Here is a 20773-nt window from a genome sequence, read left to right on the forward strand (position 1 = left end):
CTTTTGTAACTATAATGAAAAAATAGGGTGGTTCGCATTAATATTAGACGTAACTGATTGATGACTGTACCACTTCAGTCAACCGTGACCATGGAACTTGTTAAGCCCTTAATCGAAACGTTGGTTTGTTTGAAAAAATAAATATACGCGATTTAATAGTTTCATTTCCTAGTAAAGTTTCACAAAAAAACGTAATATTTAATAAACTTAATATTGATAAGTAAGATTTTTGTAGCAAGTTAAATTGAACCTCTCTTAGAAGGAAAGTATGAATGTTTTTAATTGTCCCGTTGTGTTAGGTAACTTGTCTTTGTACTAATACTAAGCAAATCATTGTTCTCGGCCTAGTTTTAATATAAAACGTGGTGAAACCATATTGTTATATTTTTGTATAAATGAGATACGCTGGGTGCTCCTGGCCTGACGTATTAAGCAACAAAAGTGGACAAAGAACTAATTGTCAGTTAATATTTTATGGAATTCTGAATAAGGACAACCACACAAAGAATTCAGACGAACAATGATATAACTTTATTATTAAAAAATGCGACGTCAAAAGTTTGTTCAATTACCTACATACATTTACCGGTTAAAGGAAAGTGAGTGAACTCCAATAAACCGGATTCAATCCCTACTGAAGTATATGTATTCTTTATTGCACCACAAATACATCAGAAAAATTAATTATAGAAAATGTGAGCAATGTAGTGAGGTACCCCCTTTCCAACAAAAAAAAGAATCATAGAAATCGGTTTTCAAATGTCACAGTAATTGCGTAATATATCAAAAAAATACTTTCGAATTGAGAACCTCCTTTTTTAGAAAGAAGTCATAGTTTGGTAGGACATCGTTGCTTTTGGATCGCGATTTAAAATCATAGCGAAACAAAAACTTTGTACTAAAAATTAATATACAGCTTCTGCGTACTTGGATGACAAAAATCCGAGATAGTGACCCGTTTAGCTTCTAGATCTAAGACGTTTGAAACGAAATAAAATAAATGTATTCAAAAGTATATTTACAACATTGACTTACAAATAAAATTTACAAAGAGAAACTTTTAGAGTTTCTTGCTCATTCTTCTCAGGGGAATCTGCTTTACGAATGACCATTACAGTTTATTTAATCAATATGACGGTTCCAAATATAATTTGCATACCTGAGAATAAAGATTGTCACTGAATGACAAGAAATCATATTTTCATACCATAAATAATTCACAATTCATCAAATAAATATTTTTATATTTTCAGGGAGACCATCACAATAAGATCACATTCACAAGTACAGAAGAGCCAGTGCAGTCTGCGAAACCGATCCCTGATATTCGTCTCGTAGATGGACCTTCGATCTTGGCTGGACGGGTCCAATTACTTCACCGGGGACAGTGGAGATCTGTCTGCACTAATTCTAGAAAGTAAGTTTACTATTATTAAGTATATGAACATAGTGCAGCGGCCGACTAGTGCAATTCGTGTAAATTGGTTATTTAGTTTACTACACTATTATATTATATTGCATGTGTATATTAGTCTTTAAGGTTATTGTTATGGGTCATGTGGCCAGACATAAATATTGCTGACGGTGAAGATAGCCGTTGTAAACCCAATACAAAACATCGGTATCAAACATTTATAGAAATTTTTCTACTCGTGTACTTATCTGTCAATTATAATTTCGTAAATCATATCCTATAGGCGCTCTTTTTAGTTTCAAATTTTGTAGCGTTTGTTTGGCTAGAGACTGTATGATAGAACCTTTGCCTACCCTAATAAATGGGTTAAAATTTATTTAATAAATTGCGCTTGTTGTCATGGATTGCAAGATATACAGTAAATGTTGGTTCTTTTTCATTATTTTATTTATATATATATAGAAAAAGCATTGTATGCAATCATTACATAGTTAGGTCTTAAAATCCTCATTATACAATGATTGTATAAAATATTATTGTAAGATCTGCTGACTCGGTCTGTAGGTCTGTTTTATTTTTAGTCTTTATTTAAAGGTAGGACTTTTATTCTAGAGAACATGCCAGTCGTATACCTTATAACCTTATTTTAATTATAACGCACATAGCTTGAAACCAAATAAATAACGTAATTCAAAAAACACGTATTGAAAGTTCAAGAAAAATACCGATAGATCTTATTGCGAATAATGAGATTATTATTATTTACTTTTACATAATATTTAGTTATTCAGAATATAAATTTATTGGTTTAATTAATATATTTTTTTAACTTTCAAATCGTGTTTTTTCAGGTCTACAATTTGAGTTTCGGCAGTATTTTGTTTCTAGTTTCTATTTCACAATTTACAGCATAAATGACAATTTTCTTGTTATAATTGTTAAAGTATGTCACACAACATTTTCGTGTATTTTGCTAAGGGTTCAGACAGAATCCCTTAAAAGAACACTCTGTGCTTTTTCCTGTGCAATAAATAATAAAACAAAAATAAATTAATTTTGGACCGGTTCAATTTTAATGTCCATCATCAATAGATGTCGCTGGCCTTCGTTCTTGTTAAATTCCGCCAACAAATCGCACCCCTCACGGAAGAATAGCATAAGTGGAATTACGTCAAACATGTTTATTGCTCCATTAAATACGTATGGGTTATATTTTCCTATATCTAATCTCCAATTGGAGAGGATGTGGGTTTATATTTTTCTGTATCTAATGGAGCAATAAACATTTTATTTTAAGCATTTTTTCTTTACGTACGATCTTTGTATTAACAATAATACCTACCTAATAAATCAGTGGAGTATTTTCACAAAAAAATAAGTAAACCATGGTACTACAAATACGTGATATGATTCAATAAATATTGGAATTAAGTATACTGATTTTTTTGCGTAGGAAGGAGGAAATCCTCATGGATCAAATAGTATGCCCGATATAAAGGGGATATGGGCACAAACTTAAAACTCCTCTTATGTTAATTGAGGCTATCAGTGCAAAAGTGGTTAACCATAAAATTATAATATTTTTTTCTACAATATTACTTTAAATATTACAATTTTTATGCATGAAAATAGCATCCATGTATAAAATAATTATGTACATTAGTTTCATATAGAGTAATATTGTAAAACTAACAAAGTAACATGCTGATTTTGCTGTCTTTCATATGTTAATAGTTTAATTATATATATTTATTATATTTCCTTGTAACAATCTAATATATTCCGATAATTTGCTTTGAGTTAGCGACTTCTTATTATTATTTTTTTTTATTAAACTTTGACGCTAAATTGCATAAACTTCCAATAATTTTAATTTTTCAATAAGTAAAATGCTGCATCAAGTTATGCTTCAATAAAGGAAAGGACAGTATAGCACAATTTTGTAAGTAATGTAAAGGACTTTTGTGCAATTCACTGTTAGCAACCGGTACGTATTGTCATTCAACTTCTGCACTTGTTATGTTTTTACCTACCATCGCGTAATCAGATGTTGATGCTATGTTACCTCTTTCTTGTGTATGTTCAAATTAAAAACACTGCTGTAAATAAATACCTTGAGTATGTACATTTATTTATTCGGGCGCACGACTTGTTCGTCCCGTGACTAGAAGTTATAAAAAAAAAATTAGCACAAAAGATGATGCATCTTTTTGCTGTGTGTGTATTCATTGTCTTTTATATTTTTTGTGTAATCCGCGAAGTTCATAATTGTACACAGGTATAGTTACAAAAGCATTTGAACAATTTACTCTCGAAACACACTCTTGTTATGCAAAACTCATACCTATAACAAGCAAAAAGAACATTACCTTTGCAAAGGGAGAAAGTTTCAGTGGAATGTTAGAATTAAGTTTGTTTTCTTTTCTTTTTCAGTTGGACCATTAACGACATGGAAACTGCGTGTAGACAACTTGGCTTCATGGGAGGGTCCTTTTACAACTGGATGGATCGCCAGTCAGGCCGTCGTGCACGACTACTTTATGAGGAACCCAAGTGTAAAGGAACAGAGTACGACGTGTTTCAGTGCGACTGGGATTCCAGGCAACTTGGTTCAGGCGTATGCGACTATCACCCAGATTTAGGCATCCAATGCTCCCCACACCACGACTCAAGAATCACAGAACGACACTGGAGGGGAATACGATACGAAAACTCCGTATATGAACGAGTACTCACCGCAACTAACACGTTATACGTACCTACATCCATGTCGCGCTTGGAACACATCGTCATAAAAAACGCGGGCCTGGGAAGAGATAACAACGCTACAAGTGCCCTAGACGTCATTGGCGTACCGCCAGTTATGGAAGACATAGAGATAACCAACTCAGCGTTCAACGCTATAAATGTGACATCACCGAACGCTCCTATAGTTATCAACAATTGCACTATACAAAATAACAGAGGTTACGGTGTCTATGTGAATTCTACGTACGGCATGACCAGGATAGAGAATTGCTTGATTCATGATAACGGCGGCGACGGGGTTAAGTACGTCGTGCACGAGTTAAACATCGACGAGAATTTAGACAGACGCGACATTTTCGATCTCTGCACTCTCGCTTCTACCCCTAGTCAGACGTTCCCTATCCAAATGTCTATAGAACAATCAAGGTATTCCAATATGGAGAGAGATTGCAACCAAAAATTTTATACGAGATCTGATCACGTTCTCACATTGAATTTTCTAAAACTATTAACCAACCAGAACGATACTGGAGAAATGTTTATCTACGATGGCCTAACTGCAAATGACAAATTATTAATGCACTTTAGTATACGAAACCTCACAAGACCGCAAAGTGTTACATCTACAAGAAGTAGAATGTACGTGAGGTTCCGAGCGAACACTAGAACGGATATAACAGGATTTCTGCGATTAACGTCAGGGGTCAGCAAGACCTATGATTTGAACGTAACTGATACAATTATTTCGGATAACAATGGTCGAGGAGTAGTGATTGAAAACTTGAGATCGCAAATTCATATCCATCGAACTTCTATTTCAAATAACAATCATGTTGCTGGATTGCAAGTTGTCAATGGAGCCGGAGATGTAAATGTTACTGAAAGTAGAATATCGTTTAACCAAGGCGATGGTATTAATGTCACCGTGACAGGAGGTAACAGGAATATTTCCAGAAGTATTATCAGCTCGAATCAAGGTTATGGAATTGCTGTTTGGATAAACAACACTCAAGAAACGGAATACATTCCTGTGAATCAAACTACAGTTGTTGAATATTCAGAAATATTTAAAAATTTGGAAGTGGGCATTTTGCATGGAAATTATTGTGGTGACAGCTGGGTAAACATTACTGGAAATTGGTTTAACGCGAGCATTGAGAGCACAATAGACATATCAACATGTTGGAGACTAAGTCCGTCAAAATTGCTTAATTTACAAATAGGCCACAATAGGTTTTATGACAATCAGAAAGTGCCCTTGAAAATTCAGCCTGCTTTAAATGTAAATGGGTGCATAGAATACAATTATTTTGAACGTGGTAATTATGGTGCGATAGTCATACTGAATCGAATAGAAGGAAGGTACCTGGAAGAGTTTGAAATACTACCGGCAAGATTTAATATACAACACAATTATTTCTACGGAAACAAAGGACCGTTCGTTGTCAATCTTGGCTTATCAACTTACAGTCATCGTCATTATATACTATTTTCTAGGAACTATCTCCGCGATAATAAAATAAGAGAACCGTTTGAACTGATGGACGGCGTACCGACAAAACTGACTCCAAGGAGTAGAGTTGCAGCGACAATAGTTTTGTCATCGGCCAATATCGACGTTTTTAGGAATATAATCAGCAACCCAGAAGCTCAGTACGAAATTGGGTCTCATGTTGAAGATCAAAGCAAGATTCTAAACTGCACGTACAATTGGCTCGGTTTTGGAGAAGAAGACAAAGTTTACAACAGACTTTTTCATCGTAAAGATAGGTTTAATTTGGCCAAAATCGTTTACACACCATACTTATTACATAGTAGTAATCCTGGAGCAACTCAAGCAAATATTCATTCTCTATTTGTACCTCAGTTTAACATACCAGGAACTTTTGTTGTTGGAGGTGAAGTGGAAGGTATTGAAAGTCTAAAACCAGGAGAATATGATGTTGATAAAGACATTAATATTCGTCCAGGTGGCAAACTAATTTTGCAACCGGGCGTCACATTAAGATTCCCTTCGTCAATAGGAATGATGATAGCAGGAAAGCTAGACGCAAGAGGGAAACGACCAAATGACATAACTTTGACTTTAAAAGAGGAAATAGTCATGACTAATGACAGTTTTTATGAGACTGACGCTGAACTAGAACCATCAACTCAAAGATATGTGGATCTAAACGTTCCTGTAAGACTATTAGGTGGAAGAACTCCTCACGAAGGTAGATTACAAGTAATGTTAGATGGAAAATGGGGAACAGTTTGTAATTATAATTGGAACATAGTAAATGCTGCTCTAGTTTGTCACCAACTTGGCCTGACGTTGAACCCAGACGATTGGTATCTAGAACCTAATGAAATTCCATCAGCTGGTATGACAGAGGATATTCTTTTATCCAATGTTGAATGTAATGAATTCGATAAAGATATTACAAAGTGTAAAGCAGAAACAATTGACAGCTTTGAAAACTCTTGCACTCATGACAATGATGTTGGGATTAGATGCTATGAAACTAGTTGGGCTGGATTGCGCTTTAGTGCTATATCTGAAAGAACAGACTTACAATACGTCACTGTAGAAAAAGCAGGATTATTAGATTATTCATCTAATACATTCAAACCCGCACTTCAAATAGATTTTGCTCGACATAGTTTAGAAAGTGTGAAAGTATCAAACAACTACCACGATGGTTTGGGCATTCTTTATTCAGATCTGTATGGAGCCGATGCAGTAAATACAGTTCGTAATTCAGAATTTAGTAATAACAAAGGCGCAGGAATAAGTTTTAAACAACTAGGATTAAAAGTGTATGGTTCTGTAATAGAGAACAATGAAATGGCAGGAATTTCTCACAATCCTCATCTAACTGGACATAAGCAAAGAGAACTTGCAGGTTGGTTCAATTTAGAACCAGGTTTCAACATGGATGAGTCAAACTACCATCCTATAATAGTACCTGAATACGCAACAGATATAAGTTTAGCAAACGGAGAAACAAGGTACATTGTATTTTCAAAACAACTTGGTGAAAATATTGTGAAAACTTATAACATTAAGTGCAATCCAGGCTATGTTCTTGGACTTCAACTGCTCAATCCGATACACAATTTCTCAACAGAAAGCATCTGTATATACGATTCGCAAAATATAAATGAAGGAAGCACAAAATGGTGTCTTGATCGAGACTTGGCAACGTTCCCTACTACAAGTAACACATTCGGTGTCGTAGTATCTTATGAAAGTGGGCATAACGCATTAGGAGGTGTGGTTTTAGTTGTCAGCTCAATTACTGCTCCAGTTCAAAATATAAGAAACAGAATCGTTAAAGGTCCAATACCAACGTTACAAGTCGTGAACTCTAAAATAAAAGGAAACACAAAAGGAGTTCAAGCATTATATTACAATAGATATTTAAACGAACTCGGAGACCACTTCTTAAGAAAAGCTAACGAAAGTATCAAAATAGTCAATTGCGAGATAGCTCATAATAAGGAAGAAGCTATTTATGTTAATACGCCTTTCTGGGATATATATGACAGCAACATTACTGAAATCACTATTATGGTGAACAGCAGTTTAATCACTGACAACGGACGAGGTATTTATCACTTTGCTAGAGATTTGAGGAGTTCCAACAATTTGTATCATTACGTTCTACAAGACAATACGATAGAGAGAAATCAAAATGGTGGATTTGATATTAGTTTGCCGTACGTTTGGCAATACAATGAGAATTTCACTCATTCTGTATTTATGCACAACAATACTTGGCGACATAATCAAAATTTCGGGCTAGTCATTGACGGTCACTTCGCCGCAGTCAATATTACCAAAAATATATTTACGGATAACAGCTGTAAGACAGGTTTAGTTTCTATTAAAGGTATGGAGAAGAGAATGAAGGTGGATGGTAATTATATTGAAAGGAACAATGGCCAGCACATGGTTGAGTTCTTTATGGATAGTCATAGTGAGATAATGGGACTTATTTACGCAGTCTTTGTATATAACCAAGTGAAAAATAACAAGTATATTGCTCAGATGAACCGTGGAGCTTTCTACAGAATTGATGATCCTACGTATGTAATAGGATTCAAGGGAATTCAGAAAGTCAAAGTTAGTAGAAATCTATTCGGAAATAATGCGTTACAATATACTTTGCTGGCTGGAATCAAAACTGCTAAGATAGAAAATCTTTTAGATGTTAGCGAAAACTGGTGGGGCACTGCTGATGAAAAAGAAATCAAGAAACAAATATTTGATTTCGACGACTGGAACAATCACGCCATAGCTTCGTATTTACCTTACTTGCTAGATGACCATTTCGATTCAAGTGTGTCTGCTTCATTTAGCTCGGAATTAGCAATGGACACAAACGATCTTGGTGGACGATTGAAACACGATCTAATTATAGAATCTCGTATAGCACCTTACTTCGTGAAAGCCGATATCACCGTAATGCCTAATGTTACTCTTCACATTAATCCAGGAGTTGTGATGGAATTCGCTCCAAATGTTGGTATTTTAGTCATGGGTAATCTTCAAGCCAGAGGCCACGGCCAACTCCCCATTGTTATGAGACCTATGACACTACCAGCAAATGTAGAAGTCAATCGCATCCAAAAAAGAGAAATAGGTCAATATCATGGTGATCATCACAAAAATAAACGACAATTAGAAAATTTACAAGTACGAGAATCTATTCGACTTTGTTCAGGAAGAAATTGTTCTATTAGTGACACTATTATTGAAAAAACTAATGAAGGTTTCTTGGAGTATTACAACAAGACCACTTTACAATGGGTCCCTATGTGTGACAATCGCTTTACGGAAAGAAACGCTCAAGTTGTATGTCGAGAATTGGGCTTTGATCCTATAAACATATTCTTCGCTTACGATCTTCGTGTGGAATACCACAGTAACTCTCTGTCAAGAATCTGGTCCTGGCCGGAGCCTCTGCAATGTGTCGGCACCGAAAATCGTTATGAAGACTGCCCAATTCGCCTGAACGGTCAACTTTACGGGCATAGACATGAATGTAAATGGAACTCTAAATTCGTGTTCGTTAACTGTGGAACGAGAAACTTAGAGGAAAACCTTGATTACTGGGGTGGAATACGGTTCACAAATCCAGAATTTGAATATTCCTTGTACGAACATAGAATTCACGATCACCACACGCATGATACTATGAAGAAAACGGAAAGTGTTTTGGAGTACGTGCAAATTATTGGCGCAGGAATGTTACACAATGAGAAGTCACCAGCGGTTCAGAGTATAGTCAAAAATCCTCGAATTCAAAACGTTAACATCAGCAAATGTGCTTATCATGGAATTAACTTAATATCCCCCACAGATACAATTAGTATGATGTTCAATTCAGTGAACGATGTACTTGGAGAAGGATTAAACGCGATATCCCTGACCGGAGAAGGTAGGGAATCAGACGAATCCAGTTTCACACCACTTAAAGACCTGAATCTTCCGTACCACATGTTCTCTCTTATCGATATCTGTGATAGTAGTAAGGTGGTCACAGTTGAAGAGAGAGTGTTGCTGTACTACAAATACGACAATAGTCCTTTAAATTGCGTGAAGATCTTCAAGAGTATGTACAGAGTAAAACCTTTTGGATTCAGATTGCTCCAATTCAATCTTTTTAATCACACAATTAATTATGGAAAACGTGATTCCTTGTCACTGTACGATGGAGATATCTACAATGTTACGTCACCTATAATTGGTTACTTGGAGCATGGTTCCCCGGACGAGAAGAAGCTGTTCAAAACTGTTGGCCCGAGTTTGAGCGTGAAGTTGTTTGCCAATGGAGCATCTGCTGTACACGGATTCATCGCTGAGATCGTCACGTTGCCTATATCTGCAATTGGATTCAGTAAGTTCTCCCTTTCCTTAAAAGTAGTTCTAGCTGTGACAAGATCTTTATACATATGTAAATTAAATAAAGTGTGTAATGTTAATTTGTTATTTACGGATAGAGACGTATTTTCATTGCAGTCAAGTTTGTTTTTTACACAGAAAAGTGAAATTCAAATTGCTCAATAAATATGGATACAGGACATTTAAATTTCAAAAATTACTCGTTTACAGATCGCGACTTCCAGCACAATATATCAAATAGTGAGTTCATAAAGAACCGCGACGGCGCGATCACGTACCTATCTGTCGGAGAAGTGAATCCCCTGGTAGCCATCATCAGAAACGAGATCGAAGGCAACTGCCTCAAGCTGTATGGCAATTTCACCACTTGTCAGGCTGCTGTGAAAATTGATGTGCAAAATACACAAACCTTGGTGTTCAGGGTAAGTCGAATTGATTGTTTTCCTTTTGAATAATAAAGCAAATAATACACATAGTGAAAGACTGGACGATTCACATTTGCGTTATGATCATATATTTCAATGATTTTCAGAACAATTTAGTGCGTAACAATGTTGGAGGTTTGTACGTTAGAGCAGACTCACGTGGATCAGCTACTTCACTTCGAGGATGGATTCACAACAACCTGTTCTACGCTAATCATGATCTACCCTGTCTTAAAGTTGAAGGTAAGCGTAGTAATAAAACTCAAGCGTGTTTACTTTCTACTTTAGCTTCCTTTTACTCCCATTCCTTTATATCAAGGAAGTAACATTGTTTGTGTGTAAGAAACCAACATACTCGTATTTTCCCTCAACCTAAATTAGAAATATGTATACAGAAATAATCCATTGTACACATCTATTCTAATCTGTAATAAAATTTAAATTTTAATATAGCATTAACACATTTAAAAATAAACAAACAATTTCTTATCCAAAAATCATAATAATAATATGCTATACTATAAATGAATTTTTGACTAAAAATAAAGTTACTACACACGGAAAGCTTACGTTGATCTCATTATATTCATTAAATTTGAAGTATAGTAATTTCATAATTAGTTTTAAGTCTCCTCACTATAACCCTGACTGGGTCATAACCGTACAAAATTTTATTATAAAACCTTTTTAATATACATGTACATGTGCAATATAAATAAATAAATAATCAACTACCTAGTTGCTTGAATACTTAATTTTGTTAGGCAAGTTTTTGTGTAACGTACATGTAACGTATGTCAGAATAAGGGATAACGTTACGATTGCAATCTTCAGTGTTAACTTCTTACTCTGCCATCCTTGTCATAACTAACTCATTTCTATTTCAGTAACTTTTGAATTATTTTTTTATATTATGAAGTGACGGGACGAACAAGGCGTGCGCCTGGTGGTAAGCGACACGCCTGTCTATACATGTTGCTGTGCCACTCAGAGCTTTTAAATCGCAAACATTTTAGGGGCGCTGCCAATGCGCCCGTCACCATGAGACATAACGTCGCGTATATAGCATTGTTAAAAAAAACATTGGTAAAAAGCGTATCTGCACTAAACCAATTTTTACAAGAGAATGATTCAACGTAATTACTTTGTTATTTCAATGACTACGGGCTAAATCGCGATTATTTGGTTGGCACGACAGTTACGCGTATTTGATTTGGCCACTAATTTACTGAAATGGAAATTTATTATCCAATGCTAGTTACGCGTTATTGCACTATCCCCGACTATAAGTTGACATGTCCCATGTGCCTGTAATTTCACTAGCACCCTTACCCTCCAAACCGGAACGCAGTAATGCTCACATTACAGCTTGGCGACAGGAATAGGTAAGGTGGCAGTGCTTCCCTGGACGAACTGTTTCACAAGGAGCTCAACTGCTACTAAAAAATATTGTTACCTAAAATAAAGTCATTACGCTGATTTAGCTTAACCATAAAACTGAAACTGAATAAGATATTGAAAAATCGATTAGTGGGCGTTGTAGATCTCCTTTCGCTGATATGTTAATAACTTTATTTCGATAATGTTAGTTATAATTTTAGTAGCAGTAGAGCTCCTTGTGAAAGAGTTCATCCAGGGAAGTGCAGCCACCTTACCTATTTCTGCCGCCAAGCAGTAATGTGAGCATTATTATTGTGTTCCGGTTTGGAAGGTGCTTTATGGTGCTGGTCAAATTGCGGGCACATGGGACTTGTCAATTTAAGTCCTAGAGTGGCTAGCGCAGTGCCCCTAAGATGTTTGCGATTTAAAGCTCCGAGTGGCACTGCAACTGTTATGGATCGGCGTGTTGCTTACAATCTTGGTATCATAAAAAATAAAATAAAAAGGTTACCTACTTATTACGACGGCGGCGATGAATGCCGAAAGTTAGTACAAAGATCTATAGCAAAAACACAGGAGAATTTCGACGATTCGGTAACTGGTTCCGTGGCTCAGATGGTTAGAGCAATGCTACGATGCAGCATGGTCGTGGGTTCACGTCCCACCGGGTCGATGAAAATTTTTCTGTGTGTTCGATCTTTGCTTGATCTTTGTAATCATAATCATAACAAAAGTATTGGAATTACTTCATAAAAAAATCTCAATATATTTATTTACTTTTTACTTTACTTGATTTATTTCTTTTTCCCGAACATCACTGTCTTTTGTCAGATGATTCTATTTTGGACTGCCTACGTGCAATTTCACATTGTTTCTTTTATCTAAAAGTAATTATTTTGAAATGTAAAAAATACTGCCATTTTAACCGACTTCAAAAAAGGAGGAGGTTCTCAATTCGACTGTATTCTTTTCTTTTTTTATGTTTGTTACGCGATATCTCCTCCATTTGTGAACATATTTTGATGATTCTTTTTTGTTGGAAGAGGGTAACTCAGAAGTGGTCCCATTTAAATTTGAAGAAAATATTCTACCTCTAAGGGTGGTAATCTAGGGGATGAATGACTTGAGGTCGGTTTTTTTAGTACTCTGTACCGAGGTTAGGTTATATCGAATTGATATTCAATTATTTTTTATGTGAAATTACTCCACTAGTTTTGTTATAATTATTAATAAAAAGATCGAACACTCAGAATAATGTCCTTGATCCGGCCGGATTCGAACCGACGTCTTCTTGCATACCGTGCCAGACGCTATAACAACTAAGCTTAGCAACGTGGCAAATAATTGAATATCAATTAAATGAAAATTTAAATTACAGTGAATAGCGACATCTCTAGCCGCAGCTGGTAGCTGTAAAAGTATCTAACTGGGCGACGAAATACTTTTATAAATTTCTCATAGATGGCGCTGCGGCTAAAAAGTCGTTGAAAAACAAAATACAAAGACAGCAAGCACATAGAAAAATTCGTGAGGTCCGTTGGTTCGTTTCGTGGCTTAGTTGATATAGCGTCTGGCATTGTATGACGTCGGTTCGAATCCGGCCGGGTCGAAGGAATTTTTTTAGAGTGTTCGATCTTTGTAAATATATTTGTAATAATAATACTATCTTTTGTAATCCTCATAAATAACAATAACATTCCTTTCGTAGGTCGTCAATCCTCCCCCTACCAAGAAGTGACAATATACCGCAACTACTTCACCCGTCATAGAGCTCTCTACACTGACGTCATAGTGCTCAGACAAGTGGTCTCCAACTTCACGTTCAACTACGTCCATGACAACACGGGTATGAGAATACTCGAAGTTTCTGGCTTTGATAAAGTGAGGCTGCCCATCTATCAGACAACTTCACACAATGGGTTTTACAGGTAAGTTATATATATTATCACTATTTTTATTTGTTTTTTATTACTATGTTTCTACGAAATTGGACAAGAGCATTTTTTTAAAGATTTAGTTACCTACTTATTTATGTAAATGTAATAAAAATAAGTAAGACACTACTATTAAAACATTCATAAAAAGTTAGATTTGAAAAAATATGATAATAAGTAAATAACGCACACACTCAACATAGCCCCGCACTAAGGAAACCCTGGGTCGCGGGTGCCATGTGACACACACACATAGACAACCACAAATTACACCCAAACTCACGAGAGAAATACTTCACACTACCGTACACTTGATCATAGTTATGGTCAAAGTGGTTGTCATGACTGAACATGGTCGGATATTAAAAATATTGGGATAGACGTATATTAAAAAATGCCATGTAATTTCCAGGAACTACGCGTTAGACCGCGAAGGGCGTGCGACAGTGGTGGCTGGTACGGCCGGCCAACATTACGTGGACAACATCTTCTTTAACCCGGATAATGACTACGAAATGATCACTGTCAATCGATCCATGTAAGTATTTATTATTTATTAGAGACGTAATGCTATATATGACTTTCGATTGGCAGTATAGTTCATATGTACCTAATTTTGAAAACATCGATGAGTCCGAGGTAAATCGCAGCAATCGTGTTGCATTTTCGTTAAGTGAGTTTACATCACTCTCTTTTTATTGTGGTATCCTATAAGCAGATTAAAATTTATGACTGTAACACCATTGAAAAGTGAATAATGAATAATGTGCCAGACAATCACGCCATTTGCATGGTCTGAAACTAGGGTATTCCCTGTGCTATGAGTGCCAGAGCAACTCTGGGACACTTCCCAGAAAACCCAGCCCAGAACAAATTAAAAATTCCTTTCTTGTATTGGTCCTCCAACGCTCGTGCTATAATGAGTTAGATAACTAATTTCTAGAAAATTCCAACTTACTGGGTTTTGCCTCGGACATCTCGAAATTATTAAATAATCCGAGTAAAAAATTACAATAATTTATAGTATGTATATACCCTCTAAGGATATAACGTAACAAAACAAGCTTGGACAATAATGTATTTTGCATATTTGAATGTCGATATAAATTATTAAATTGACTTAATTTGTTTTCTAATTGCAAAATATACACAAACGGAATTGGAAAACTTAGTAAAAAGGTACAAGTTTATTTTTAGATATTCTTTATTGGCTGAATGTGGGATGATCCTTAGCCTGATATTATTAATGTAAAAAGCATGATACTTAAACTGCATGAATCGAATCGATCGATTTTGTGGCAATGGAAAACCTGCTTTAATATAATTTAACTCTCTTGTGCCTATTTCAGTTCCCATTTGCAAATTACCTGCATTTAAGTTGTACATTAGGTTCATTTTCGAGTAAAATGATACTACGGAATCTAATACTATGCTCTAGCCTACCAATATGCCAATCGAAATGGTTTTTTATGATCTGAATTTTTACTAAGTTCTAATTAAAGACGTACCAATGCACTAATAGATAAAATAAATAGTTGTAATATCAAACGGTTTAGAAGAGCCTTTTGGATTGCTATATTAATAAAAAGGAGGAGGTTCTCAATTCGACTGCATGTTTTTTTTGTATGTATGTTACGTGATAACTCTGGTATTTGTGAACCGATTTTCATGATTTTTTTTGTTGGAAAGAGGGACCTCTATAGTGGTCCCACTAATTTTGAAGAAAATCATCCACCTCTAAGGGTGGCTGTTCACGCATGAAGATTCGTTTTTATAAATAGCGCCTAACTTTTATTATAAGGAGCAATTATTTTAATGATTGTTTTTCTATTCTCCAATTCAAGGCGTTTTTCTCTCTCAATATACTTTGAGTAGTGAGAACCGATTTTTATTATCTCCTGTGTCAAGTCCCGTATAGTGGCGAACTAGGGGATGAATCCGGGTTTGCGCACTTTCCGGTAACCGATTTCAATAAAACTTGGTAATTGTATGTAACTCCACGTACTTTTGAGGTCGGTTTTTTTAGTACTCTGTACTGAGATTATGGAAGTCTACAATTCAGTGTCATTAATATTCTGTCTTTCAAGCTATTATCAGTTTTCTTTTATCGTGTCGATGGCATACACATTATGTTTGCCATTGTGGTGAAAGGATTTGGTAATCGGCGTGAGAATATGAAAGGAATTATCAATAAAACTAAGTTAAATGAGTAGAAACAATATTTTAAATAGCAACACTGTCAAAATTCTGACAGATAAATACTAAAACAGTATGCAATAGGCAATACTGAATCGTAAAACGGAATATTAATGCCGCTGTGTTTACATAACGCATTATGCCCTTAGAGGATGGAAAAAAAGTTATGCCTACGTGTTATCTACAAATTTTTTTAAAAATTTAAAAAATTATTTAAATGCTAACGCGCTATAACTTCAAGAGCATAGAATTTGTATCTAAGGTAGAGTATAAATAAGGTCTGATTTGCATGTTTTTGTTGCATGGCTGTTCCGGCGATAGCTTTATTGACTATAATCCCAATATAGTGAGGTGAGTTATCTACGAGAATATTATTAGTTATTACGAAATATCATTTTTTTCGTATTAGGTGCTTAGTTATTAATGTGGTAACCTCATTATTTTGGTGGTGGTGTTTGCATGGTGATAAGTATTGTATTACTGGTTATGGGTATACCTACAAAAGATTTTTCACGAAGCTGTCCTTATTGATTTCTTCTTGTGTTTTCTTTTCTAAAGTGGTAATGTGGTATGTTCAATCCTAGTGTGTAATTTTCGCAGATATAAATATACAGTCATCAACACATACTACATGTTATGAGAGACATTTTGTATTAAGAGACATTTTCCGGTGAGGGAAAATATTAAATATTATATAATAAGGAAAAATATTTTATAAAGAGGAAAATATTCGTAAGGGAAAAATGTCTTTTACCACTAAATGTCCCTTATGACATTTCAAATTTCCACCGTCGTTATTCCTATTTGCGCTTTTAAGACACTGGGAACACAATAACATTAATATTTTTATCTATGCACATATCATAAACTCTCCATAATGTGTTCAAAAACCGCAAATTACGACAAGCTTATAGGTAAACTGTTTTGTTAGAACAAATTTCTTATATAAATGTTATTATTGCTTCATAATAACATCGAATTCGAAGTTATTATTACATTCAAATTTCGAACATCTCTGAAAAACAAAACAATTTGATTTGACCTCAATTCTAATATCAGTCGAGATGAAATTTTATTCGAAATTAAAAGTCAATAGCAAACAATTTTGACAATTTCACACGTTACTTGTTACCGAACTATATGATAGTTGTGGGCGATTCTAGTTTGTCTATGAATTAAAAATAAAAACTACAGTACGTAAAAACTACGTAACATGCGGTTCTTGAACACATCACAGAGAGCTTATAATATGCGTGTAGATAAAGCAGTGTACATAACTGGGCATGCAAGAAAACACACGTATTTTAGTGCCTTTCATTATGTGACAGTTACATAAACTACTATTGTGTAAAATGTTTTGTATGGAAACACATTATGTTGTTTTCTGATTCATCATCATCCTCAAGATGACTTTACCCACTGCTAGTTTGTTCTGTCCACTACCACTTACTAATGTTTTATTTACTTATATATTTTTAATAAAATTAATTTGCAGTCGCGTTTGTGTTTATTATTAATAGCAATTTCCGTAGAACTTTGTTGTTGAATCTTTTCTGTTCTTTCCTCTATCTTTACTGTGAGTTTACATTATACATATGACAAATGGTAGAGCGCCCCTAGCGTCGTATGAAGAAGTAAACTTCTACATTCAAATATTCTACACTGTAAAATCATGGTAGAGATAGATACTGTAATCGTTTTTATCTTTTTAGATTTTTTATGAAAGTTTCATATTTTCTGTTTGGATCAAAACTGTAATTTTCTAGATACGCTAAGATCACATAGAATACACAGGGTATTTTTAAATACTAGCAACCTTTAGGACTATATTACTAACAACACAAAAATGTTTTTTTTCCATAATTTTTTACAGAACCTAAGTTTAAGTTTTTGTTGTACTATTTCACACTTCTACATCTGTATTTGGTAGCAAGATAGTGAGTTCAAACGTTCATCCTCACCGAGAACTTTCGCCCCCGTTCCGAAGTTTCGCATTGGACTAGTATCCCCTTTCTTTTCTTACCGCACAAAGTTATTATCACCGTTTAGAGCTATATATTTAAATATCTTTATTTTTATACGAAAATAAAACCTAATGAATTATTAAACGTCTTGGAACAAAAGTTGTTGTTTATGATGTTAGTAATACAATCCTGTGAGGTTGTAAGTATTTAAAAAATAACACTGTATAGCGCTAAATTTGAATGCTAATATAATACGGATTGCCTGAGCGTGCTGGTTCGAATCCAGCCAGAACAAATGAATTTTTCTAAGCGTTCCATGTTTGTATTAATAATTATAACAACCTAGTGGAGTACTTTCACGAAAAAAATTGAATATCATAGTAGTAAAACATCGTGACATTCAATAAATTTAAAAATTACAATTATAGCGACATCTCTAGTGAGCGAGTGTAGCTGTAAAGTTGCCCCTCTGAGTGAAGAAATAAATTTCTTATAGAAGGCGCTACGGCAAAAAAGTCATTAAATTACTAATATAATATTTTCATTGTAATGTATACACATACACTCATCATAGGAATAATATTGTCTGAGTCTGAATCAAGTCAAAGTCAATCATTTATTTCATAGGTAACATTTTTACACCTGAAAACGTAATTTTTTAAGCTACTACTTGGTCACTACGCTGACCTCCCGGAGAAGAACGAGCAAGAAACTCGAGGAATTGCTCTTTTCAAATAAATTTAAGTGCTATGGAATACAAACTGAATCATAATTGTGTGGAATCTAGACTCTTGTTGTCTTTCCACACTTCTTTATCTAAAACATACTCTTCAATTTTGTAATATGACTTTTCAATTAAAGTACTTTTAATGTAAGTTTTAAACTTAGGAAATGGTGATTAATATATTCACCGGAATCATATTGTAAAAACTTATACCGTTCCCCATAAAAGAATCGTTTACCTTAGTTAAACAAAATGGTGGTACCATGAGTTTGGACTTAGTTGTAAGGTTAATATTATGGATATCTTCTTTCTTAATGAAGTTATGTATCCTTTTATATTTTTTCTAATATAAAAAATAGAATCGCTTCACATATTGTGTTTACATTAAAATAGACACATATAAAATGTGTCTATTTTAATGTAAACGGGGCTTTAGGAGATTGAATCAACTTATACTCACATTAAACCCTCCTTTACAGCTCATTGGAACTCTGGCGAACAAAAATAGACGCAAAGTTTAACTTTTGGAGCTACAACGAATCTTTAGCGGTCGCAGGACGAATTCGCGACCAATCAGACAATCCTCTATTGCTTGAAGTCGACTATAGACCGTATTATATGAATAATCAGACTGTCCTTGGTGGAGGCAAGTGTCCGCCAGGGTGGGATTATGTGGCTGGTACTTGCTACATGTATATTGGTGCCCCTATGATGTATGAGGAGGCTAGATTGTTCTGTCTGGTAAGTGATATTTTAAAAATAATAATAGTTTGTTTCTTTCACGGTTTTAAGTTTAGACTGACAATGATAGGATACGGTGATATCTGTGACAGATGACTCCGCTCTTCTATATACTCGTAGATATAGACACAGTGTGTTTTCTTAATTGGGATAGTATGGGGAAGTCCGAAAAAAGAGAAACTATAATTTTTTTATGGACAGCTCACGTTTGACGCAAAAATTGACTATACCAAAATTGTTTTCACAAAAATTTTTGCAATTTCCCATACTGACCCAATTAAAAAAAAACACATTATACTGTGTTTTTTGCTCACGTTATAAAATTGTAAATAGTTATAAATGCTAATAATAATAAATAATATGCTACTGCTGGGAAGTCCCTGGACAAACTCTTTTAGAAGAAGCTCTACTGCTACAACTGTTTCAATCTTGGAATAGTAAACTCTATTAAACTCGATCGAGTAAACTCGCAACAGTTGTGGATAATCTATTGTGTTATTTATAATGTAATGTAAGAAATATAGATGTAACATAATTCTGGAATTGAAGAAAGAGAGAGAGAGTTAGTGAGAGAGAACCTTATATACAATTATTTCAATGTAATGACATGACGCACTTTCAGTGTATAGACACGCTCGAATCTTTTAGGGTGTATTTGGTAGAAAGCTTTTCCATGCTCAAGAGCAATATTCTAAAGTAATGTGTTATTAACTCTAGATACAAGAATTTGTACATGTTATGCGATTTTATGTTTAATTTGCTGTTGTTGTGAGTTTTCTTTCTATTTTTAAAATTGAATTTGTATTCATATCAAGTGCCCATAGTGCTAACTTCGGGGTCAATAATTCATCACTGTACCATTCCTTTTCTCCTCCCAGTCGGACAACGCATCGATGCCGTACGTGTCAGGCAACTACGCAGCTCTATACGAGTTCATCAAACGACAGAACCAGTGGTTCCAGTACGGTGAACGCGTGTGGGTAAACCACATTGATTACGTCACTCAGTGCACCTCCTTCGCCTTCTCATCCATTGAAATTACTGACTGTCGACAGAAGAATCCTTTCATATGCGAGATTGGTACGAATCATTTAACTTTCCGTCTTTAATTATAAAACGAAATATCTTGATTCTATTACGTTCGTTGTATAAAGCACCTTTTATGCGAATGACTGAACGCCTAAAAACAATATTTAGAATAGAATAGAAAGTATTAATTGCAATTCAATAACACAAAAATGAAAAACAAATAAAGACAAAATAGACAATACAATTTGAATACTGTCATACATGCGTTTGGCGTGCGCGAAAGGATCTCAATCAGTTACAGCCACATCTTCCAGCCAGAGGTTAT

General features: G+C 34.8%; 1 protein-coding gene across 2 annotated transcripts in view; it reads left to right on the plus strand.

Annotated features, from left to right (window-relative positions):
* Nucleotides 1–20773, plus strand: part of LOC113227214 (protein bark beetle) — a 66514-nt gene that overhangs the window by 39941 nt on the left and 5800 nt on the right. The window contains exons 2-10 of one of the 2 annotated variants that reach the window (XM_026460107.1): nucleotides 1254–1417; nucleotides 3848–10050; nucleotides 10266–10477; nucleotides 10588–10723; nucleotides 13569–13788; nucleotides 14207–14332; nucleotides 16312–16341; nucleotides 19158–19419; nucleotides 20298–20499. In XM_026460107.1, coding sequence (XP_026315892.1) covers nucleotides 1254–1417; nucleotides 3848–10050; nucleotides 10266–10477; nucleotides 10588–10723; nucleotides 13569–13788; nucleotides 14207–14332; nucleotides 16312–16341; nucleotides 19158–19419; nucleotides 20298–20499 — 7555 coding nt within the window. The remainder of the gene's footprint in view (nucleotides 1–1253; nucleotides 1418–3847; nucleotides 10051–10265; nucleotides 10478–10587; nucleotides 10724–13568; nucleotides 13789–14206; nucleotides 14333–16311; nucleotides 16342–19157; nucleotides 19420–20297; nucleotides 20500–20773) is intronic. The other variant, XM_026460108.1, reaches the window with a different exon arrangement.

This window comes from Hyposmocoma kahamanoa, unplaced genomic scaffold (genome assembly GCF_003589595.1).
Source record: "Hyposmocoma kahamanoa isolate Upper Pololo Valley unplaced genomic scaffold, ASM358959v1 202, whole genome shotgun sequence".
Classification (NCBI taxonomy): Eukaryota; Metazoa; Arthropoda; class Insecta; order Lepidoptera; family Cosmopterigidae; genus Hyposmocoma; species Hyposmocoma kahamanoa.